General features: G+C 36.9%; 2 protein-coding genes across 2 annotated transcripts; one reads left to right on the forward strand and one right to left on the reverse strand.

Annotated features, from left to right (window-relative positions):
* Positions 1-102: 102 nt before the first annotated feature.
* LOC116288580 (uncharacterized) lies at positions 103-20,331 on the forward strand. Its single transcript, XM_031695382.2, has 29 exons — positions 103-246; positions 454-646; positions 1,428-2,682; positions 2,985-3,246; positions 3,715-3,944; positions 4,661-4,915; positions 5,403-5,637; positions 6,377-6,478; positions 6,881-6,964; positions 7,692-7,943; positions 8,338-8,494; positions 9,461-9,583; positions 9,921-10,113; positions 10,629-11,725; positions 12,320-12,530; positions 13,024-13,054; positions 13,226-13,394; positions 13,587-13,735; positions 14,390-14,554; positions 15,071-15,238; positions 15,405-15,503; positions 16,005-16,072; positions 16,161-16,215; positions 16,853-16,951; positions 17,480-17,592; positions 18,156-18,239; positions 18,344-18,452; positions 18,789-18,844; positions 19,368-20,331. The coding sequence occupies exons 1-29, from the start codon at positions 178-180 to the stop codon at positions 19,570-19,572; spliced, it is 6,288 nt and encodes a 2,095-aa protein (XP_031551242.2). The 5' UTR covers positions 103-177; the 3' UTR covers positions 19,573-20,331.
* Positions 20,273-24,776, reverse strand: LOC116288581 (3-hydroxyisobutyrate dehydrogenase, mitochondrial). The gene is made up of 8 exons (XM_031695383.2): positions 24,455-24,776; positions 24,362-24,378; positions 23,551-23,753; positions 22,945-22,989; positions 22,744-22,865; positions 22,139-22,272; positions 21,419-21,652; positions 20,273-21,025 (listed from the first exon to the last, which is right to left on the reverse strand). Exons 1-8 carry the CDS (start codon positions 24,528-24,530, stop codon positions 20,867-20,869), a joined length of 990 nt encoding a protein of 329 aa, XP_031551243.1. The 5' UTR covers positions 24,531-24,776; the 3' UTR covers positions 20,273-20,866.
* Positions 24,777-24,869: the final 93 nt, after the last annotated feature.

The raw sequence follows: 24,869 nt of genomic DNA on the forward strand, positions 1-24,869 counted from the left end.
GAGTTGCCTGTGGAGTTCACAAAATAGTACGATTGGGGTTCCTGTGTTTTTGTGAGACTGAGCATGCGTAAAATTATAAGCGCCATTTTCAATTTTTCAAAACAATGCAAAAATATTTATCAAGATGAACCTTCCAAGTTCTCGCATTTTGGTGACTTAACATGACTATAATACACAATGGAAGGCGAAAGAATACTTAAAGAACTGCTGAAGAAGAGATTGGGTGGTCTTTACGACGATACGAAGGTAATTTGAGAAGAAATAGCCTGTGAAGAATTGGCCGGCCATTTTGGCTGTGATCGAGAATTTTTCACGACCTTAGACCTGGAAAAGTTTCGTTTTTTATGTATCAAATTTAATTGATAATGCTAAATTCTTGAAATGTCAGTTTAAAAATTGTTAATTCATTAATTTACGGGCAAATTTTTATTGTATATACTGTGTTATTTACAGAATTATATTGCCACTTTGAAGAGAGTTACTGAGAGTAAGAATGGCTACACGGCGAATGGCTGTAATACAGTGGAAGAGGTGGTGTCCAAGTATAGTGGATTTTGTAACAAGTTTTTAAGATGTGCCATCGAAATATTGAAGGGATCGAAAGAGACAAAAGATGTAGAAGAAATCATGTTGATTGTCGATATGGGTGAGTGGTTTATTTAGTCGAATTTTTTTTATGCTCATAATTTCATGCGAAGTTTTAAGAACGCAATACACCCTTAATTCTATTTATCTTAATACGTGTAGTTAACTTAGTGCAAGGCTCACAGTTCCAAACTTTGGGACGAGATGGGAATTGGTCAGAGATCTCATTCAAATAATGAAAAATTCCCCTGACTATGGGGATTCTATCTAGACGTGTTTCACAAATATTTTGGGCTCTAAGTTTATATTGTAAATGTTGTTCTGCATATATGTAACCTTGAAGAGTACCTGGGTGGGAGATGGGGTAAGGTTTTAATACATTGACTCATACATAAAAGTCAAAGTCAAATGAAAGAAAACAATGAAAAGAGTGTCACACTGTGCTACTACTGTATATATTACATGTACTGTGTGCTTGTTACAGTGTGTTTTTCACAGGACAAGTAAAATCACTCTAACTTGTTACATTGGAGCATGGTTCTGATTTGCGGCCTGGTAACTGTTCCAATAATTAGAGTGTGTGTGTGTGTGTGGGAGGGGGGTGGGTATCTGCTAGTTTTCGCCCCGTTGCACTTTCATTAACATTTTGATGCTGGTCGAAATTGCAACAGGGCGAACTTGATTATGTTGCGGGTTGAACTTACCGGGTCGAAAGTGCAACGGGGTGAAACTAGCTCAATTTGGAGGGGAGGGGGGGGGGGGCAGGATAACATCATACCATGCCTTTTTGCAGTCCATGTGGTTAATTGATTGCTGTTTTTTAATCTTTGGTTACTCTATAGTAATGAATGTTCTCGACTTGGTTCTGACTGCCGAAAATGGAAAATATTTGAAGTTTACTCCTTCTCTGGATGATGTTGGTAGAAAAATTCTCCATATTACAAACCATCTGCTAAACAAAAACTTATTTGACACTTCCCTTGTCTACATTAATTACTGCATCAAGTATCTCAGAATGGCAAGGAATATTGATACTATTGAAGACTGTATACAAAAAGAACTTAGGAATGTTGCTTTGCACATGGGAAACTTGTCATGGAAAGGAGCACAAAGACTTGAACAATTGAATTCTTCAAAACAAAAACTCAAAGACAAACAAGAATATGTCAGTGGATGTAAAGATGTGCTAGAATGGAGACTTACAGCTGTTATCTTTGAGCTAGAAGCATGCTCGTCTGGTCTTGAATCATTGGTCACCAAGGCTATCAAGTCAATTTCAAAGTTTCAAATGGATAGTGGTTCTTGTCAGCAATGTGATGATGACAGTATCAAACTCTGTGAATCTGTATTTTCTGCTATCAAAGAAAGGCTACTGGAACAGTGTAAATCTGGCAAGACCATAAATAATTCTTCAGTGTTTTCTATTGTTGATCTTGGCTTACACCTTGCAAGAATGTATAATAATTTAGAAAGAACAGATAAGGCAAACATTTTCTTTGAGGAGCTTCAAGGTTTGACAAATGGAGTGGTAAAACCAAAGAAGACAAATACTGCAGAGGGTTGCTTAATATCACGGTTCATCATGTGTAATACTACAATAACTAAAGCAGCCGTTTTATTTGATACCATCTACAATCATGAACCTTTGGGTGAGCAGCAAAAGTCAGATGAATTAATGAGATTAAAGAAGATGTTGAATGAAGGTAAGCGACTGCTGGAAATCTTGATGGAAAGCAGAGCTCGAACTCCATTTCCTTCATCAACTGTTTTGCAGTCTCTAGAATGCCTTAAATCAAGTGTACAAAGTATGTGCAATTTTTCAAAGGAAAAAAGCAGAAGCCTAAAATTTGTAATACCTTATGAAATTTATCAAAGTGTGCAATCAATATTAGAACAGTATGAAGGTTTACTTCAGTTAGAAGTGGAGTCTTGCGTGGCAAAGAAATGCTCAACAAAGGAATCTACAGTACTTCAGCAACAACAGCAGAAGCTTGTGGAAAGGATGTTTGCATTGTCTAGCTTTATCATGAAGTTTTATCAGCATCAAATACAGGCTGGGATAAAGGAAAAGAATAAGGAAAAGAATAATGATAACAGGTAAGACAAAGCAGCTTTTATTAAACATTTAGGGTCAATATCTGAGTGATAAAGCTGTGAATAAAAACCATATTAGTAAAGTGATACAATATCACTTCATGGTGAACTGGAAACTGTGCATTGTAAAATTGTTATTGTATGTAATAATAATGATTTGTATGCAAAAATGTTTGGCTGGCAAGCTACAGTACACCTATTAGTACAAAAGGCCTATTAAGGTATCATGTAAACCAGACACAATGATAGTATATTAGCTAAAAATCAGTAACTTATTTCCTACTTTTTATAACTCTTAATATCAGCCAGCTGATGTCTAACTGCATCAAGTATTCACAAACCACCAGCACGAGAATTCACTCAATGATGGAGAATTCTGCTGTCAGTCTGTCTACCAATGAATTGATGTGGCATGGCTCTCTGTCCTTTGCACTCGGCATGGAGGCCTACAAATGTGACCTGTTTCAAGAGGGGGCAGTATTAATGTCAATTGGATGCAGTGACCTGAAAGACTGGAGCTTGTTGGCTTGTGATGATTATGACTTGGTGCACACAAGATTAAAGGAGGTGAGGTTGTCTTATGACTATGATTAGAGACCTTCAGATCCGATGACAAGTACATAAACGAGTATGAGTACAAGTTTTTAACTTTTAAAGATTGGCACTATCATTTCTTAGCCGTGGTTGTGTACAGTATGTACATGTAGATTGAATGTCAACCACACGCGTAGGACCAATTTTAAAATTCGTACTCATTCTCATGTACTTGTCATTGGATCTGAAGGTCTCTATTATGACTTGGTGCAAACAAAGTTACAAGAGGTATGGGCTTTCCCTTTCCTGTCATGGATGAAAGATAAACATGAAAAATAAACAAATAAACAAAAAAGAAAATAATAGCATCCAAGTCAAAGCACCTCGTAGTATTTGCCATTATTGGGACAGAATATAAAAGGGTAACAAGCATTAACTAAAACTTGTTGGAGCTTTGCCATTATTTAAAGTAATACTGATTTCCAATTTTGCCTGATATAGCTTCTTCCCAAGTATGGAGCCCTTATAGATTGCCAGAGAAGATCAAGATGTTATGAAGAAGCCTTTGATAGTGCTACATCAAACATAACATTGTTCCTTCAACTTGATATGATATCTGACTTTAGTTCCTTGTCTACTGATCTCCAAAAACATGTTCATCTTTGGCTGAAAACAAAGAGTGACTTGATTAAACACTCAAGTAATGATGATTTGTCTGAGATCAGATTAAGGTATGGTGTAAACGAATAGGTGGAGATCAAAACTGTTGTGTTGGCAGACATGTTGTTGGCCAACAGCTTACATCACCCTACATCACCCACCTACTGACAACATACTGACAATTAGAACACATAGTTTTGTATCACTCACAGTCTTATACTGCTGTGTATCTTTCCAATAACTCACCAAAAACCTACTGGAACATTAATTCCTGACACCTGGCTATGAGTCGTTCATGCTACAGGGCAAAAAGAGCATATCAAACAATATCAGCTCACATAAATGTTTGGTTCATTTAGACAATGGAAGTGTGTTTGTGATAGGGTCATGAATATACCATCAACAGTCACCATTATTTCTATAGCATATACCTAGTGTAGCTATTGCAAAACCCACTCCCCAAGGGTATAGCCAGGGGGCCAGTGCCCGCCTCCCATCCTGGTAACAAAATAGCGGCTTTTAAGATTTTATATGGTAATTTCATTTTCTTTTTGTTAGGATATAATGCCAACTGTAAGCCATTTTGGGGGTTTGCCGTTTCGGGGACACAAACAAGATGTCAGATAATTTATTTTGCCCTCTCCCACTCCCTTCGGAAAATCTTGGCTTTGCCCCTGCATTACCCAAACATTGAATCAACGACCCTAAGCATGAAGAACAGTAGTGAAAGACAACATTGAGAAACCAGTTGTACCTATCCCTTATAACTGTGTTTTTACATTCATAGGACATTGTATAATGTTATCTCAGAAGTGGAGGACTTCTCAAGTCTTACTACAGAACAGCTGGGTTCCATTCTACAGGAAGAACTCAAGTGTTATAAAGCACTCACAAGATTTGATACATCACTAGAACAACTGTCAGTAACCAAGCAGTTGATAGACCTGTATACTGCTGAGAAAGACTTATTCAACCTTGCTATAGCAATGGTAGAACATGCAAGGGTTCTTCATGCAAGTGGGAATCTTGATTACAGTGACAGGTAATATTGCCAGTGCACTTGCCTCTCACCTTTGGGATCTCAGATTAAAATACTTGACTAGACATAATTAGATTTTTTGGGTCTCTCCCTTGAATTGGTGGTTTTTTGAAATAAAGATTAATCAGTTGCCACCTTTACTTTTTTGATTAAAGAGGAATCAAATTCTTGACTTCCATGAGACAACTTGCACCTACTGAGTTTGCACAATATTGAAAATTGCAGGAATTTTCATGGTTGCATGTTAGATATTGAAGAAGACTTAAGGTAGAAAACATGCATGACGTGTGCAGTTATAAAGCATGCAAAGGTTGGCAAACAGGAGAGAAGTGTCAGGAATAGCTCAACATGTAGCAGAGTGCTTCTCAGCACTTCTACAATAGCAGTTTTTTTCTGCTCTTGAAAAGCATAGCTCCCAGCCAATCTGAACACAAGAATTATAAGACTTATTTTGTGAATTGATCTAAAAAAATTGCAAATGCTTTATTAGATCACCTTTAGAACTTTGCCAGGAAAGTATAGAACTATTGGAAGGCTTACAGAACAGCTCAATGGAAGAGGCATCACTTGTTGCACTACAAGACAAGATTGCCTCTGCATATCTTTGGCAGGCTATCCTACAGCATGAGGAGGCTATGAGGCAGAATGCTACTCTGTTCAAAGATGGTGATGATTCTGATGTAACTGGTGTAGAGGGCATGGACCATGAAAAAGAAAGCCAACAGGTAAAATGGGGCCATAAAATAGTACTGATAGTTTTTTTAATACATTTAAGTACCGCTGCCTGGGTAGCTCAATTTAATAAGAGTGGCAGTCTGTAGTGTTGTGTGAAATTGTGGTTTGAGTTGCGGCAGGACCAACACTCAGGGTCTTAAAATAACCAAGGAGAAGATGCTGCCTTTGTAATTACATCTGAAAATGGTTAGATCTTCACGTAGTTCAGATCACGTTAATGGCAGATCTGTCCCTAATTAACTAAACATGTTAAAAGAGGACCAGGAGTTTAGTAGTTGAAATACTGTTAAGTGTTATGCTCAATAATCAAATTTGGTATTTTTTGATGTGAATTTTGTGCATATATCAGCTTCCTGTAAATAGCTGTCCACCCTAAGTAACTTATTCTTCTTGAAATTCCTATTTTTAATACACTCTTTTCATTTGTTCCATTTAACATCACTTTCCCTACCTTGGTACATGTAGCTTACATGTAGGTGTGTCTCTCTTTTTCTGTTTCCTCAAATGAAGAGAAAACCTCAAGGCTATATAGGGGTTCCATTACCAAATCTTACTCCTAATAGATTTAGATACACCCATGTTTCACCTCTGATAACTCTTAGTGACAAACCTCAATTCACAACATCACTGCAAAAGCAAATACCCAGACTGGGGAACTGTTGTTGCTTATATCATCACACTGTCTAATATCCAGTTTCAACAGATTGACACTCTTGTTTCTGTTGATAGATAATCAGTCTAGAGCAGCCTTTTGTCCAGTCCTTACATGCTGCAGTGGATATGTGGACAGCATTATTGGAAACATGTACAAAGCAGTCTCAAGATGGAAAGGTCAGTAGTACTATTGCTACTTTGTCAATAATTATCTATGCATAGGTTTTGGCTGATATACTCAATTGCACTTATGATAACCTAGATATAGGGCTTTGCACTCACGGTTAGCGAAACAAAATTAGATCTTTTGTTTCATCCACGATTTTTATTTTCATATTCCTGCTCGGAGCTTTCGGGTTACAAACCCATCGTCAGGGGGGAAAAAACTGAAAAAAACTAAATTAGATCTCTTCGAAATAGGCTACCATAAGTGCATTACAATGGCTAGCACTGATAATAAGTGTGATTGGTCCAAAACCACTCATGGTAACTTATTTTTACCTACAGGCCGGAAATAATTAATAAGGTCGGGATTTATTTCTTCAGCTGTTTGTTAATAACATTTTTCTGTATTTTCAGGTTGACATCTCTACATTTTTGAATCCAACTGAGACAAGGCATTATCTACAAACTGCAGCACTTCTATATGGGATACTCAATCAAGTAAGCTACGTGATGCTTGTTTTCAAGTTTTACACTAAACAAATTAATAAAAATAATTCTCAAGAGAATATTTATAATTTGATATGGCAAAACAGTATACACAAGTATGAATTAGGTTTCCCGTGGTACCTGTAGTAAGCAGACACCTACTAGCCCTTGTGTGGTGACGTCCCCATAATAGAGGTGTCTGCTAAATAGAATTACTTTCTAAAGTAAATGTACTGTTAAGAAAATATTGTAACCCAGGCAAGTGTCTGTTTTATAAAGGATGTCTGCTTAATAAAAAGGAGTCCTATATATATCACTGATAAAAAGAAGGTTTAATCTTTTATTCCAATTTGATCTGGAAGATATAATAAAAATATTGTGATTTCTAGTCGTTATGGAATTCTATAAATGAAGAAATAGAAAACACGCCCATGTGCTTGGTGCAGATATAAAGCACATGGGTCGGTATACACAAGACAAGTGTTAGGAGAAGCACAACACCTAGTGGGGTGCCTCTTACACTTTTCGAGTGTTGTGCCAATTCCCAAGTGCTTTATAACTCCACACAGCAAGCAAGTTTTTCATTTGTTTTATAAACTACAATAACCATTATTTTGGAATTGCGCACATTCTGTGTGCTCTCATAAAGCACAAGCTCCCAACCAATTAGAATGCAAGATGTATAAATTAAAGTTATTTTATGATTATGACTAAATATAAACAATATTTTCTTGAATAGCCTCTTAACCAGGTCCATGCCCTTCATCTGTGTGCTGTGATCAACCAAGCCATCAATACACAAGATTCAATGAATGAAGCAGTTACAATATATGCCCAAGCCATACACACATTGTGCAGTATTCATGATGTTGGCCATGCAAGTTTGCTTCTCTCATATTGTAAACAAATAGAGGAAAATTCCACTCTTGAATCTACAACAGCGATTCAGATATTACTGGCTAGGAGTCACTTTTATCTTGAATCTGGCAAGGTAAATATGGCACCAATCTGAAAAAGTAATGGGTGGCTCAAGGGAATAAGAAAATGGATACTGGATGGGATAGTAACTCATAATGGGAATTCTTGCCTTTAGAAGAAGCTACTTTATTTTTTACTTTCCCAGTTTTCAGTTCAGTACCTTTCTCTTATTTTCGATGAATCTGCTTGTAACAGGCTTAACTGGGAGAGATTTTGGGTTATGTCCTTTTGGGTATATTATTACCTGAAATAGTGTTTCATTTCATGTTTTGAGGGCCACATGTTAGATAACTCTCTGGGTTAATTGTGTCACCCTCCTTAAATAAAGTTTATTGTATCGTATTGTATTGTATTGTATTGTATTGTCCAGTATTTATCATTTGACTGTATGTGTTTTGTAATTATAGTATTCTGAAGGAGAAAAGTGCCTGAACATGGCCTTTTCTAGTGACTTTCTATCTCAGAGGACTCGTACATCATTTGTTCATATGGCAGTAGCTCACTCGTTGATGGTCAAATACCTGCAGCTACCTCCTACTGTTTACAGTTTTCAACCACCACAAGGTATATAGCTAACTAATCATATAGATCTACAAGGGAATAGGTATAAGTATAGGACTTACAGTCTTAATTGGGAATGGCCAACATCTCATTGTAGGTGATTTACTGAAGGTCTTCTAAGAGATTCTATTTTAGAAGAGGCAGTCCTACTGTTGCAATATCATATTCCAGTATTATCACACTTTTGGTTCAGTTAATTACAGCCCATTTCATGTTGCTGTGACCTTAGTATTGTAACTGACTCCAGATGTCTTTCGTTTTGGCTCCCATCAAACAAATTTATGCTGGGCGGTTTGCTTTCCTATCATTCCAATTGCCAGCAATAGATATCTCTATGTGAAGTAGGCTGTTGAATTGTCGGAATATTTGATTGGAATGCACTCAGCACCTCACAAATTTGATTGATGGATGCCAAAGGGCCAGACATCTGGAGTTGATTAGGTGACACAAACATGAAACAGCTGGCTGTAAAAAAATGGTTCTCAAGAGGGAATGTTAGAGGGATAGATGGCAGCCATTCTGTAAAGAGAGAGAGAGAGAGGAAAAAAGAAACATTCACCCTTGGACAATGAAATAGAAGAATATTATAGGACATTATTGCATAATGGCATTATTGCATAATGGCATTATTAACTACTACTTGAACAGAATCCCTTGCACACTTTGTTTTGTTCGGTTCATTACCACCAATTGTTTTCCTATTCTCACGAGGGAATACAAATTTGAATGAGAAAGAAAGCTTGCAAAGAATTTTGTAGTGGTAGTAAAATGACACCATGTGAACGGCCTATTGGCAGCAGTGAACAACCCTCCCCTACAAAAGAAAATCAAGCATTCTGATAGTGCTTATTAATAGTAAGATGACACCATTAAGCAAACAGCCTATTATGTTCTGATTGAAGCCTTTGGCATGGTCGTTTAATTAATTAATTTTTTAATGAATAATAGTGAGTTTATTATCAATAATAGGTTTTACAGCCTCAGAGGACCACATAACACCTTTGGATGCAGCTATTGATGGCATCAGTAAGATAGAAGGCATTGCTTTTACCCTCTTTGGACAAAGAGTTTCAGACCTCAGTGGTAATGCATGTAAGTACTTTAAAGATAACATGTCTGAACAAGACAATAACCTTGAAACAGCATGGGGTCTTAATAGACCTGATTAGTCTTGGTGCAATGTTTTCCAATTTCAGATCTCGAGTCATTCCCAAGATTATCATTTCTTTGTTTAACAGTTGTGCATGATTATGAGAAGACACATGAATTGAGATACAACTTAAACAAAGGATTTCATTCTCTAGGTAATGACAATGGGTCTGAAATGGGTTAACATTGCACCAAGACAAATAGGTCTATTCTCTATTTCTTTTTTTTTTGTTAGTAATGTCCATGATGCATAACCTATTATCTTACCTTTATTTTACAGGTGGTATTGCAGATACTGAGGTAATGAACCCAAATGTGATGGCTGGCACCAGTCATCTACTCGTAGTACTCAACCTTCTCATGTTCCAGCAGCAGTGTGGAACTCTACTTGCCCACCAAGGAATGGTCAGGCAGGCTGTAAAGTACCTAACAGATGGTCTTGTGTTGTCAAGGAAGTTTGTTCTACCATACAGGTAATATAAGTAGGGGTTTTTAAGTGGATGAGTGAATAGGCAGTTTGCTTGATGGCATAATTTTAATCCCATTTCCAAAATGCCCTGCGATTTTTCTTTCTTTTTCAAATTTGTATTTCCTCATGAGAATAGTAAGACAATTGTTTCTAGTTAACTGAATGAAAGAAGGTGCAGAAGAAATTCTAGTAATTGTAGTTAGTGACACCATAATGCATAATAAATAAATTCTTTTTTATCAGTAGAAGGGTGGGGTCTAGTAAGTGACTGAATGGCTGGATAATTATTTGGATAAGTGAGTGAGTGGGTGACCGAGTAGCTAGTTGGGTTAGTGAGGGAGTGACCTGATTTGTTTTGTGATTGAGTAGGTGATTGGTTGGGTTAGTGATTCAGGAGTGAGGGCAATGAAGAAAGGAAGCGATTTTATGCATGGTTGGGTAGAACACTGAAAGAGTGAATGGATAAATGAATAAAAAACATTAGTCCTAATGATAGGGTAATTTGTTTCTGTTTTACAGAGTGGCAGAGTTTGTCACCAGTTTATCACTTGTAAAAACACAAAAGGGAGAGTTCAGCCAAGCCAAGAATGACCTCCTTCATGTAGCTCACACATTAGCGCCAATTCTACAAAGTGACGATGAAAGGACTGAAATTGAACAGTGTCTGGAGACCCCTCCACTGGTTGATCACCCAAAGGTTTGTCATTGCATCTGCTGTAGTGATCCTGCTGTGCAATCCATTCTGATGGGATTTTTCCTTACTGTTGCTAAGTATTTGGGATCTATATCACATCCTAAAGACTCTATCAAAGCTTTAGAGGTAACAGAAAGGCTAAGCTCTTTTGCAATTCAAAGGATGACAGCTTCACTGAGTGAATTCTCTAATACTCTGAAACTTGGTTCTGGGAACGTACCAAAAGAGGAAGCTGATGAATCAGTGGGAAAAGGAAAAAAGAGAGGAAGAAGCAAAACTGCAAAAGCAAAGCAAGCAAAGAAAGATTCTCCTTCTGGAGCAAACCAGGATTTATCTCAAACATCTATAGCAATGTTCAGTTTGAATTTAGCTGAGACATTTGTTCAAAATGCAGAGATTTTGATCAACAACAATAAATCCAAAAAGGCCTTAGATGTGATCGCATCTGGTATGGAAGTGATCCAAGACATGGAGAAGATGAATGGAGGATCATTACCCCCTTCGCTGATCCATATTACTTCTTGCTTGTATTATCTGAAAGGTTTAGTCCACTTGAATGTAGCTCTTGGTATAGATAGTAAAGGATTGGATTTGATATGGGAATTCCCTGATGGACAATCAAAAGGTGATGAATGTGGTGATGCACTCAATTCTACACAGACCCTTGATGCTGAGGAAGAAAAACCAATAGAGAAAAGGAAACGTAGTGCAAAAACTAGGGGTAAAGTAATCGATGAGCCTGGTGTTGGTCAGAAAACAACAAGAACAACAACATCAGGAAAAGGTAAAGGCAGGAGCAAACGAATCGCAAACCAGACAGTTATTGAACAACATGAAGAAGATGGGATTCCAAAGGCTGGCAGGAAGGTTGATGGTAGAGGTGGAAAAAAGAGCAAAGAAAAAGCAAAAGAAGTTAACCAAGGTAAGATCTTATGTTCATGTTCAATATGACGAAAGAAGGATTTACCGTACTGTGAATGTGGTTGGTTTGAAGTCATTCCCAAAAGAATGGAATGCTACAAGATGTGGCTACTATAATATATGTTGGTTGTTATCACAACAACCAGCCCACCTATCAATTAATGTTTGGAAGTTGCCAGGCAATTGTTGCTCATATTACCACTCTGCATGCAAGAATATTTTCTTGTTGCGAAGAGTAGATGTAGCTTTTACCAAGTGCAAAAAAGAAAGTTCCTTTCACATGAAATGTAATACAAGAAGCATTTCCCTGTGACTTGTGATGTAACAATGTCCTGTGAAAAGCTTTCTGACATGCTGCTTCCCATGTTACCATACCTTAGACACATGACTGCTGCATAGGTCTTTTCTGAGTTCAAAAAATATCCTGATCCATTGTGTATTGGGTCCTAGATTTGGTACAATAAACCATCAAACAATCAATCAACAAGCTAAACCACAATGCACCATGATGTCCATGCAGTAATGATGGTCACTTCCTAATGCCTTCTAGGAAATACTGAATTCCTTATAATAACATACATTTTTTACTTTGTAGAATCTGAACTGGAGCTTTCCATAGCCATGTTTACCAATGCCTTAGATCTGTGTTGCTGGCTGCCACAACCTCAGCTGTTTTCTCAGCTGTGCCAATGTCTTACTTTATGTTATGGAAGAGCATCTGTTGACAAAGCAGTGTACTATCTTAATCTGTCTCTTGGGATCACACTAAGATATGAAGCTGCAAATAGTTCTAGGAAGAAGATCAGGTATACCCTGCAAAACCATTTCAGACAACCTGTTATTACCTTGATTCTTTGTTTGAGTTGTATTAATATTCATTTGTCTTCTCATGCACAACCCTTAAAGTGCACCTAAGCTCTGATACAATACTTTATGTAGAATCAATACTGAAAGTATTGTATCAGGGAATATAGGTGCACTTAAAGCAAAGAAATGTTACTCTAGAGAATGACACATAAACTGAAATGGAAAAACATTGCACCAATAAGAAATAGGTCTGTGGACCTTTCCCAAATAAGCTTGGTTCACCATCAAACTGTGACTTCAAGTTGAGGTTGACCTTGACTTTGAGACATTGTTTTGAGGTCACTCAAACCAATTTGAGAAAGGTCTTTATTGCCCCCTCTCTCTATCATAATTTTAGAACTGTAACTGTAAGACAGCCACACTTTGCAACACTTCAGTCTGCTTAATATTAATTTGCTCTTTGTGATCTTGATGCATTTTCTTTATCTGCAGGAAACTGTTAAAAGAGAAAGATGAGCCACAGGTATAAAATACAGAACATGTTTCAAGTTTTTCCATTCATTTATCTGATATTAATATCTCTTAATGCTGCAATAAGCTGTTGTTGCTCTTGTTGTTGTTGGTGGTGGTGGTGGTGATGGTAGTGCTGGTGTTGGTGCATTGTTTCACTTGTCCTATGCTGATAATTTTTCAGGTTTTGTCAAGTGACATGGCATCACTTACCAGTAAACTAGAATCCATATCTATACAAGACAATCAAGTACATGCTTCTGCAAAAACTATCCAGCATCTTCAAGGGACCAGACAGTTGATGCTGTTCCCCTCACACCAAACACAGCTTGATACTTCAAGTATACCAAAAGGTGATTGAAAAATAATGATATGCAATAGACCACTTTACTGATATGCCGACCATCTTGAATTATGGCACACTGAGGGGGTATTGTACCTGATCATTCATCAGATGATTGATCAATGATTAGTCAACATTGTTGGACCATTTTTTATGTGCATTACAACTTTATGTTCTAATATCCATGATTTGTCATTACTAGAATGGACAGTATGTACATTGGCATCAGTGCAGACACAAGGATGTCCTTCACAAGAGCTAATCATATGTACACAAAGGTCTGGGAGAGATCCTATTCTTGTCAAGTTACCCATGACAACTGTAGATGATGCTGATGACACTGAACCTCATGTAAGTAGAAACTGTCCATCATATAATATGATGATGATGATGTTAATGGAGGTGGATGTGGTTAAACTGCTCTGAGGGGTTTGATATTTACTTTGGATATTGTTGTAGTTTCTTTGTTTCTTTATTTATAATAATAATCACAGTAAACTACTTGAAATGTGAAATGTGCTAAATAACAAACATGGCGGCTGCCAGCTAACATGAGTAAAGTAATGCCTTGGAATGTGGGGACTGGTAACGAGTATTAAGTCACGTGATAATATGAATATATCTAGCAGATATGACAGACTTTATTATGATGATTGTGATGAGGATGGCAATAGTAATACTGGTAGTGATATCTCACTGTGCTTGTGGTTCCACTTGAGTTTGGATAATATCCTGACACCATTCCATGTTCAATAAGAGTACAGACCATAGAAAAGGGACCTCCATTTGCTAAATTGATGATGCTGGAAGTGGTGGTGGTGTTGGATGGCAGATGCTGGGGATTGTAGGTGGAATGTTATACTGTGAAGGATGGTGAAGAGGATTGTAATAGTATTATTGATGTGGTAGTGGTGATCATCAAAATATATGATATAAACAATGAGGCATCTTTAGTGATATAGGTTTTTTTCTATTAAGACAGTGTTCCTAATGTTTTTTTAACAGCTAAATGATGAAGTCAACAAGGCAGTCCTGGACATGACCAAACTATTCCAGGGAAGCATACCAGAGGAATTTTCTGATATCATGCAAAGCAGCTTGGACAGCATGGGAATTAATGATAATAAAGAATGGTGTCAAACTAGATCTGCCTTGGATAATAAACTAAAGGTGAAATATGTACCCTTTGGTCTGACTAGCAATACTGTATGAAATATTGTTATGGAAAGAATTTTTCTTTCATTAGAGTTTGTTTTAGTTGGTTTAAGAATTCCTCTGGCAATTGTCTTGAGATGTCATGAAATTTCTAGGAGTTATGATTAAAAAAAAAATTATATATATATAATTATATATATGTGACAAAATGGTTGTTGCAACTTGTTTTTACAATTTTATTGAGATAAGTTACACCATCATTACATGACAAATTGAAATTAGATAACTTGATAAGTTTGGTAATTGTTTTGATATAAAATTAAAACTCTTGCAAGTTGCGGCAATTATGGCAAGAAGTAGGTCAAGGTAGATGTTATCAAGGTTTACAGCAACAGTTCATGCAACAAAGTTGTAATACAAGTTTCAAGAAACCTTACCTAGTTCCTAGAGTTAGAGTGTGTTAAAGTCGATTGTACTACACTTACAGTCCTTATAGAATTGCATATACTGACAGTCGTTAATCCTTCATAGGTTTTACTGGAAAGACTAGAGAATTCTTGGCTTGGGATTTGGAAAGGTGCACTCCTGGGCCAACACACTGACCCACATTTACAAGAAACACTGGAGCATGTGTCCAAGGATTTGGTTAAGAAACTAGAAGATCATGTCCAAAGACCCATTGACAAGGATTTGATAGAGGTATTGGTCTTAAAATCATTGAATTGGAGATTGGATATCATAATTTGTAAAACGTAACAGTTACAAAAGCTTCACAGATTATTATTACAACAGATTAAAAATGATTATTGCACAATATTATGTTTCCCCCTAAATTTAAGGTTTTTAAATCATGTTCTGTTATTAGATACTGGTGGATTCATACCGTTTCCTAACAGAAGAACAAGTCAGGGAAGCACTATCAAAGATCACTGGTCTGCACCCAAAAGCACCAGATCTTGACAAGGTATCGCTAAAGTTCGTTTTGGAGTAGCTCATTTCAGACCACAAGTCATTCTCTTGAGAATGAGATCCTTTGTTTGAGTTGTATCCATATTCATGGGTCTTCTTATGCACAACTGTTAAAGAAAGTAATGATACTCTAGGAAATGAAATCTGGTCCAATATGTTTCATTGCTTTCTATGGCAATGTGATTTTGAAGCTGTCAATGACAATGGAGGCCAATGAAAAAATCTTTCAATGTCATGAAGATTTTTCACTTAATAAAAGCCTACATTTCCAACTCTTTTTTGGGAGGCCTAGATTGTTTTCATGTTTTCCTTCGGGAATTATGGCTCAGATGATCAAGTTAATGGTAGTCCCCTCCCTAATTAACTAGAGACGCTAACAGAGGACCACAAGTTTATCAGTTGAATTACTGTCAAGTGTTATCCTCTATGAACAAAGTTGATTTATTATTTATTTATTCATTTTATTATTATTATCCTTTGTTGTTACTGATAACAGGTTGTCCAAGACTATGAAATGCTCGCCAGTTCCTTGGTACCTCCAAAGAAAAGAACATCCAAAGAAAAGTGAGTATTTGCATGTTACAAATTTAAAAAAAACATTAAAATGGCTTCTTTGCTTTAATTGACAGTATTTTGTAACGTTATTCTTTAGGAAGAGATGCCCCAATGTGAGTGAACGTCACCCTGTTGTATTAATTCTTGGAAAGGTAATTAACACATTAGTTTAGAGCAGTTTTTGTATGACTGTGAAGGGCTCAGTGCCATAAGCATGCCATGCCGTGTTGTTTTCTGAAACTTTAATTGGCTGATGTTTTCCCTCTCAAAATTTGATTTGATCACCTTGACATTATCTTGTCCACTTTAATCCTATGCTTCAGTCTCATCTGTCTATGTTTATCATGTCAGATATAATATATTGTCATAAATGCACTTTTGACACTATAGCTTCAAACAGTGTTACAAATGCTACAGCATTGAGTCTGATAAGTGCTGCAAACTTTACAATAACGGCAAGTGCTATGAATGCTTCAGCAGCTACAAACTTTACAAATGCAACAGCTGTGACAAGCGTTACACATGCTACAGCCACAAAAAATGCTAAAAGCTTCAAGTGCAACATGCAGTTAACGCTCACCGATGCTGCAGTCGTTTCAAATATGGAAAGTAGAATCTTGGCAGTTACATTCATGACTGAATAGTTGGTCAAAGGGAAAATACCAACACAATTAGACAACTTGTTCTCTTAATTTCTATGATGCTTGACACTTACTCTTTTAGAAATCTGGTAGGTGTTTTAATTAACGTAGTTTTGTTCAGTATTCTAATTCCCTATCGCTATTATAGGACATTCAGCATTTACCGTGGGAGAGTATTCCCATCCTGAGGGACCAGCAGGTCACTAGAATGCCTTCCATGCATTTTGTTCTAGCACAGACACGAAAGGTAAACCATTCAGGGTGTAGTAACCCCTTTGAATTGCTTTTTGTAGTTCTAGGAATAATGAAGAGGGAGGGTTGTCTAACAGTCTTTGTTTAAAGGCAAGGAATAGATTCATATACCATTTTCCTCACCTTGAACCAATGAGAAAAAACCAAAGCTAATCAAACTAGAGTCAACTCTCGCCTTGCGGACACCCCAATATTATGGACACCTTGCTATTACGGACAGGAGAAAATCCCCGGCAAAAATACTGACACAGAAATGACCGTAAATAATTTTCACTGTTATGGACGCTTTCATTTACGGACATGAAGTGACGTTCCGAAGGTGTCTACTGTAACAAGAGTTGACTGTAAAGTCTTTGGTTTGCAACACATAAACATCTACCTTCATCTTCCCTTTATCAACAATGATTCTTGATGACATGTAACAGTTCACATAAGAATGTGACCTGAATTTACAAGGCAGTTGTTATACTTCTTATTACAGTCACTATTTTAAAAGTTTTGTTATCCTATTTGAAAACCACAGGCTGAGGCTGATGGGAATTCCTGGGTTATTGACCCAAGCAATGCATACTATGTGCTAAACCCAGAGGACAATCTACCCAATACGCAGAAAATATTCCAAAACTGGTTTGAGAGGTAAGAAGGAAAAAACTACACAATTTGGTAGGGTTACTAGAATTACACAGAGTAATTTTCACACATAGGCCTCAGATCAAATTAGAATTTAGAAGTTGATTTGTATGGAGGAAGGAAAATTTGGAAAATCCAACAAACATTTCTACTCACATATGACACTGAGTCTGCAAATCGAACCTTGGTCACCACACCATCTATGCTTAGGTATGCAACAATTATTACAAATACTACTGACTGTAGTAGTATACTACTAGTTGTTGAATAGCCTCAACATAGGGAAGTAAAGGTTGCATGGCAGACCCTTAGGACCTCTGCGAAGAAGGCTTTTAATTGAGTTGTCCATCTTAATTACACTAATTACCAGTCTATGAACATGTATGAACTGTTACTACAACAAGTTGAAATGGGTAGGAGTTACATGCAAAAAACCTTCCGATGAGAAAGAGTGCAAGATGTACTTTAATTACTTAAGAGAAAAAAATATTACTGATTGTGGTAATATATTTAATGTCAAGTGAAATTGTGTTCGTACCATTAATAATTTGGTCTTACCACTATGACAGTGAATTGAGTTGGGCAGGAATAACAGGCAAGAAACCTTCCCAGGATGAATACAAGAGTGCATTGATGGATCATGAGTTATTCCTGTAAGTTAAAGTATCTTCTTAATTTAACAATTATGACATCCACATCTGTTTAGCTAGTCACTGTATTCATCCCACCTCTAGCTTTTCTTACCATTTGTTTCCAGCTATCTTGGTCATGGTTCTGGGAGGTCATTCTTTAAAGGTGATGACATACAGCGTGTTATCTGTAAAGCTACCACTATACTAATGGGCTGCAGTAGTGCAAAACTCATGGTAAGTATTTCTTACAAAGCATTTTAGCTTGCCACTTCCCCATCACCAAATTGTTTATCTCCTTTGATTAGCGTCTGTGCCATCCTCTTTTACTGTTGTTTGGTAGTGTGTGTATGTCTGGTTGGGGGACCAAATAAATGCAACCACTAGATATTAATCATAACTGCCAACCTGTTGCTCAGTTGGCTTGGATGACCACATTAATGGCGGTCCTGTCCCTAATTAACTAGAGACGTTAAAAGAGGACACAAGTTTATCAGTTGCATTACTGTCAAGTGTTATCCTCTATAAACAAAACAAGTTAATAAAATTAACATTAAATGTTTTGATTTCCAGGTAAATGGTGTTTGTGAGCCAAGAGGTATGAGCCTGAACTACCTTCTGGCTGGATGGTAAGTTGCTTTGTAGTGCATGCACATAACATTCCCCATAGTCCACAATTGCTTTTAATATTTAGTTGATCCTTGACATTTTTATCTGAGTAAATGTGAGGTACTCTTACATTATTCCTTGTATCACTAACAACATTGTGCTAATGGTATATCATGTAATATATACAGTATGAGTGGCCGTGTTGTGCGTTGAGCGATTGTATGGCTGATACAACACGGACGTGAATGTTGTAAACAACTTGTGAAATTCATGAATGATTCATAAATCCTTTGGAACATTTTGAATTCATATAATGGGAGGTTAACTTATATAGAGCACTTATACGACGTCTCAATAATGCCAATTAGATACATCCACTAGTGGTTGTATCAAATTAGCATTTTCTTTGTAAGGTTTGTATCGGCTTTACATGATATTCATGTGACCTGAATTCTACAGCTCCATTGGCATAGACCCTCATTAATTATTCATGAATTTGGCAACTAGTTTTATGATATTTTTTATTTCAACTTTTTTTCAAAGTCCTGCTATAATTGGCAACCTTTGGGATGTGACAGACAGAGACATTGATCGCTTTACAAAATCTCTACTTCAAACATGGCTTGAGGGTGATCAGAAATTATCACTTCTTCAATATATCAAGAATGCCAGACAAGCTTGTAAGCTACCTTACTTGATTGGTGCATCACCAGTTGTCTATGGGGTTCCTGTGTTTCTAAAGGATTAACTAAAATGTGCTGGATTTGTAAATCACTTAGAACTGGCCGAGTCACAGAACACTAATTTTGTCTTTTGGGAATAGCCATACAGTTTGTACAGGCCTGCTGGACAGGCATGCCACCTATTTGAACAAACCAAAACCACAGGACACCCACTACCAAAGTTTAGGTTTTCTTCATTTTTCCACTCTTTCTACTCTTTGATGATACCCAGTGGTACCATCCATGCTCTGATAAGCTTGATGTAAACATCAAGGTTCTTTATGAGAATTTTAGTTGCCTTTCTACTCAGGAGGGGTGTTTTAATCTAACTAGGTAGTTTTATTCCTTATTTTATACTATGTTTGCAAGTTACATGGTTGTCCTTTGCTAATACTACCAACATGGCTACCATGTCATTTGACTCCCTTGGAATTGCTTGCAAACCATGATAGAAATACTGTATATTCATGCAAGTCAAACCACTGTCCCTTACTAATCACCAGTTACTGATACAACCCTGTACCATATACATGTAATAGTGACATGTAATAGTAATAATAATAGAACTATAACAGCAACTGTTTTATAAAATTGCTGTTAGAGAAGGCAATCATATAAAAGATGCAGATCCCAGTATATTTTAACAGAGAACTGCTTCCCTTGTGCATGAATTCAACAAACAAAGTTTTTTTTGTATCTTCAGTTTCACTGTTTTATTTCATGTGATATTAATGTCAAGCAAGAAAATGTTGGCATGTCTTACAATAAATATGAAATACACTTTTTCAAGTAGCTTTGCGGGAAAAAATTAATGATTACCCATACGAACGATACTGACAAATATACTATATTCCACACAGTTTTACTAATCTTTTCATTGCTATGCACAAATTGAGACGACAGTCATGACAGGGAAATTGGGCAATACATTTCCATCAATCAAATAAATTGGTTGGTACCTTTGTATTCTCTGTTGGCGGCAATGTATTGGCCTATTTCCCTGTTGCAACTGTTGTCTCGATCAGCGCGTAGCAGTGAAAAGAGTGGTAAACCTTTTAAATTGATTGTTTACACCTTTGGATTGGAAGGTAGTCTGGGTAGTGGCCCTCTGTGAAGAGCAGTTGACATGTACAGGTACTAGAGAAGAGGACTTTACATTGGGGCAATAAGCTATTTGAGGATCACTTAATTGTCATTTTGAAACACTTTAAGCTCCCTAAATTTTAAAACTGCCATTCTTTTAGAAATGTTTTACAGTTGCAAAATGTGTAATTTAATTGAGAAAAGTTTTATCTCTATCCTAAATTATCAAATTTGATCTCATTTGGAACCTTCATCTTGAAGAAATTTGAAAACAGATCCAAAGTCTAGCTGGCCATATCCTTTGTTGCACATAATCCTGAAGATCTGATGCGCCAAGGAACCCATTGGTGTAGCAGTTTTGGTTGATGTTGATGCGTTTTGTGCAAGACCAAGATCCTGAAAAGATAAATATTTTCTTACCATTATTTAACTCGTGCTTCAACCAACTTTCCTTCAATGCAAAATGTATACTGCTATACTGGTGTTTTTGAAGGATTGGGGAAAGATAAGAGCTTCTTTCCTCTTGGCTGATCTAACTCAGGGTACTCACTCAGGCAAACTTACAGATTGAATTGGGATTGAATTAGGTTTTGTAGAAGGAAGGAAAACCAGAGAAAATACCTCGAATCAAGAGTGATAACCTCAACTCACAGGTATTCTTATTGAACCTGAGACACTAGAGGTGAGAGATAACTATGCATCCACTTGGCGACCCTTGATTTTTCATGCTCTTTGGATGTAGTAGCATTCTTCATGAAATCTAAGATGGAACACACATGGTATTCTTACCTTTGCCATGAGAGCTGACATAAATCCTCCTTGATAATCATTATTAGATGGGACACCCTCAACAACTCCTGGGCAAGGGTTGTACAGCTCGCTAGACCAACACCGACCAGAGCTACTGTTGATGATTTTAGCTATCATCTTGGCATCCAGACCAAGACTCATTCCCAGGTTCATTGCTTCAGATGTGCCAATCATGCTGACAGCTAATAACATGTTATTGCAGATCTTGGCAGCCTTTGATGTGAACATTAGATATTAGTTTTACAAGGACTTAGGAAAACCCTCAAATGCTGGGAAAGTAGATTTAGATTAAAAATAATAATGTAAAGCTAATGTTGGGAGCTAATATATGGACAATACGGGATGATCCGCCGAACAGGGTATGGTTTTTCAAGCTTCTTGTCATAAACAGGGTATGCAATTTCACTCAAGTTCCAAGTTCTTCCTGAGTTTCCTGTCGTATTCAGGGTTTCTACTTTCGTATTGCCCAAAACTGGTTATTGTGGTTGTCAAAAAAAGAAAACAATACACGAGCTGACATGATAATATTGAAACAAGAATTCAGTACTGCAATTAATTATATCTTTTGTCATAAACATTTTAAAGTTTTTTTTTGTCATAAACAGGGTACCCCTTTCAGAATCCCAGTGGAACACCCCTACCCAAATCATGACAGAGTACCCCCATCCCCCCCGGGTTTACTTAGAGTGAAGTACTTACTTGACCAGTTCCAACAGCCCCTGTATGTATAACATTCTTGCCCATGTGCTGAAGTATTTGTTCTGCCTGTTTGAATCCTTCACTTTGACCTCCAACCATGAATGTGAGTGTGCCTGCTGCTGCTGCTGTGATGCCTATAAGACATAAAACCATTAACAATCTCTACAATTATTAATTATCACATTAATAATAATCATCAATTTCTACATTTTTATCCTTGTTGATGCTGCTGATTTAACCCCTCTTACTACCAATATTTATCTAAAAATAGGTTATTTTACTTAGAGTGACATGATGCTTGCATGGATTTCCAGACCAAATTGAATTAAATTTTAACCCTACCCCAGGGACAAGAACCTCACCGCACCTTTTGAACCCTTATATGAGGCCTCAAGGAAATCTTGGGAGGTGAGGAATTCAATTAAATGAAAATCTAGGGCATGAAGGATAACAACTGAATGGCAATCCTAGGTAAAAGTTACTGTGAAACCTTAGAGATATGCAAGATCTTTCCAAAACTAACCATTGTCCAGGAATAGGTAGTCTAGTGGAAATACAGGGGGGAGCTAAGCAGTTCTATAGATAACTGAACATCTTTGACTCACCTCCTGATACTGGGGAGTCCAGATACATTGCTTTTTTTCCAGATGCAAGTTCACTCATGTCCTTGGCAATGGCTGGATCAATTGTACTACAGTCAACAAGTAAGGAATTTTCTTGGACCTCCCTAGAAAATAGAAGTCATTGCTTTCACAAGGGCAAAACTATAGGTTTCAAATACAATGCTATAAATTCAATATACTTACTTGAGTATTCCACTTTCTCCACTGTATACTTCCAATACATTTGGACTGTCCAGTAAGGAAAAAATGACAAGCTATTAGTAATGACTAAAATCTCTTTTCATTATTGTTTCATATTCTTCATCCAGTAAGTGGGAAAAGGCCATTTGCAGGACATAATAACACAACAACTGTTATTGGATGGAAAAAAAATTGGACATTCTTGATTTTAATAACTTTTACTGGATTACTAACACCATATCCAAAAGCTTTTCCGAAATACTTTTTTCTCTTATAAGATACTTTCAATTTAAAGTTTGTTTGCTATCCAGCAAAGCCTTCCCAAAGGGACCTTTTACTTTATTGCTTTGTTAGCAAAGTGATATATCAGCATGTGACTGTTGCAAATTGCCTATTGTGACTTCTCATGGATATGAAGGGTCTGGTTCAGGTGTTTTAAGACAGAAGTGAGGTGGAGATGAGTAGGAGAATGTGAGAGCCCTCCCCACCAATTCCATATTCTCATAAATCCCCCTCCCCCAGGAGACTTACTCTCAAAGAGATAGGGAAAGGGAACTTGTGGAGGATTTATGAATGTTTTTGGAACTATTCATTCATTCAGTCACAAACCTTGATGGCAGCATGGTAATTATTCTATTAGATCTTGATGCAACTTCTGCAGGACTTTGAGCTGTCTCAGCACCATTCTGTTTTAAATCATCCATAACATCCCGCGAAGCATCATAGATAATGATCTCATGACCACTCTTGATAAGATTTTTGGCCATTGGGCTTCCCATGTTCCCTAGTCCAATAAACCCAATAGCAGAATCCTAATCAAGAATTATAACAGAAACTGTCAAAAATCACAACCGATTTCATCACTACCCGATGATCTAGACAAACGTTGCGACAGGTTTACATCGGCATTAGACTACTGTCAATCAAATAAAATGTTAGTGTACAGTTTCAATGTACCTTTGCATATTTATTTAATATGTAGTTTACTGCTGATAAACCTGTTGTGACATGCATCTTAATCAACTCATAGCAATGTTACAACACTCAGCTTATTCTATAATTAGATTTGAACTTCCAATAGTCCCCTTCATTTCCTTAACTTGCGCCACCTTGAATGGTAACCTGTGCCTATGCATCGAAGCAAGAATGACAATGACCTTGCAATGATAGAGACATGTGAATATAATCGTCCAAGGTGTTAAAAAACGCTGTTCTCGCTTCGATGCACAGGCACGGTTACCTTTCAAGACTTTCAAGATGGCGCAGGGAACTTAATTCATCAAAATTTCCTAAGGATGATGACATATATTAATTTTGGAAGTTCAAAATTATGGAAGAAATTTTTACAATCAAAAAAGAATTCCTAAAAAAAATATGAAACAAAATTTCATCCACGTGGCTACTACACAAAAGTACTCACCGAATTGCTACTTCCATCTGTTGACAAGAAAGAGAAAGAAACGTTACTAGAAAATACTGTAAGTTACTATGATTTTAAACGATAGCAACTTACTGGATAGGAATCGAGACAGTAGGAGCCTTGGTGGAAGCTTGGAAATGAGAAGTTTGCTTCGAAAAACTGTTGCCATTTTGTTCGATCAGTGAAATTTTATTTTCCCGGGTAACCAGAACGGCAACAAACTAAACCTAATTAGAAGATTAATCTTGATTGGCCTATGTTCCTGGCGAGTCGTACTGGTCAACGTCTTACGATTGATTAAGTTTAAGACGTTTACTGTGCAGTTAAGTTGTACATCGAGCATTTAAAAATTCTAAACCATTAAGGAAGTGGATTTAAAGGTAATTCCGGTATTAAGGAACGATTATGAACTTTCCTAACTAATTTTAATGACGTCCAATGGCTAGCCAGGATCTATATAGCTTACGCAAGGCTGCGCATAAATGTAGGGAGCCTTTCCGCTGACCAA

The sequence above is a fragment of the Actinia tenebrosa genome, unplaced genomic scaffold (assembly GCF_029948245.1).
Source record: "Actinia tenebrosa isolate PJP-AT-01 unplaced genomic scaffold, QUT_ActTen_1.0 PGA_scaffold1__47_contigs__length_23844297, whole genome shotgun sequence".
In the NCBI taxonomy this organism is placed as follows: Eukaryota; Metazoa; Cnidaria; class Anthozoa; order Actiniaria; family Actiniidae; genus Actinia; species Actinia tenebrosa.

Coding starts and splice junctions, on each gene's coding strand:
- LOC116288581 (XM_031695383.2), bottom strand. CDS start 24,530: ATGGCAACAGTTTTTCGAAGCAAACTTCTCATTTCCAAGCTTCCACCA. Junction 22,866..22,944: donor GGAGAAAGTGGAATACTCAA/GTAAGTATATTG, acceptor TCTATTTTCTAG/GGAGGTCCAAGAAAATTCCT. Junction 21,026..21,418: donor TGTCAGCTCTCATGGCAAAG/GTAAGAATACCA, acceptor TTATCTTTTCAG/GATCTTGGTCTTGCACAAAA.
- LOC116288580 (XM_031695382.2), top strand. CDS start 178: ATGGAAGGCGAAAGAATACTTAAAGAACTGCTGAAGAAGAGATTGGGT. Junction 7,944..8,337: donor TTTATCTTGAATCTGGCAAG/GTAAATATGGCA, acceptor TTGTAATTATAG/TATTCTGAAGGAGAAAAGTG. Junction 14,555..15,070: donor CCTTGGATAATAAACTAAAG/GTGAAATATGTA, acceptor AATCCTTCATAG/GTTTTACTGGAAAGACTAGA.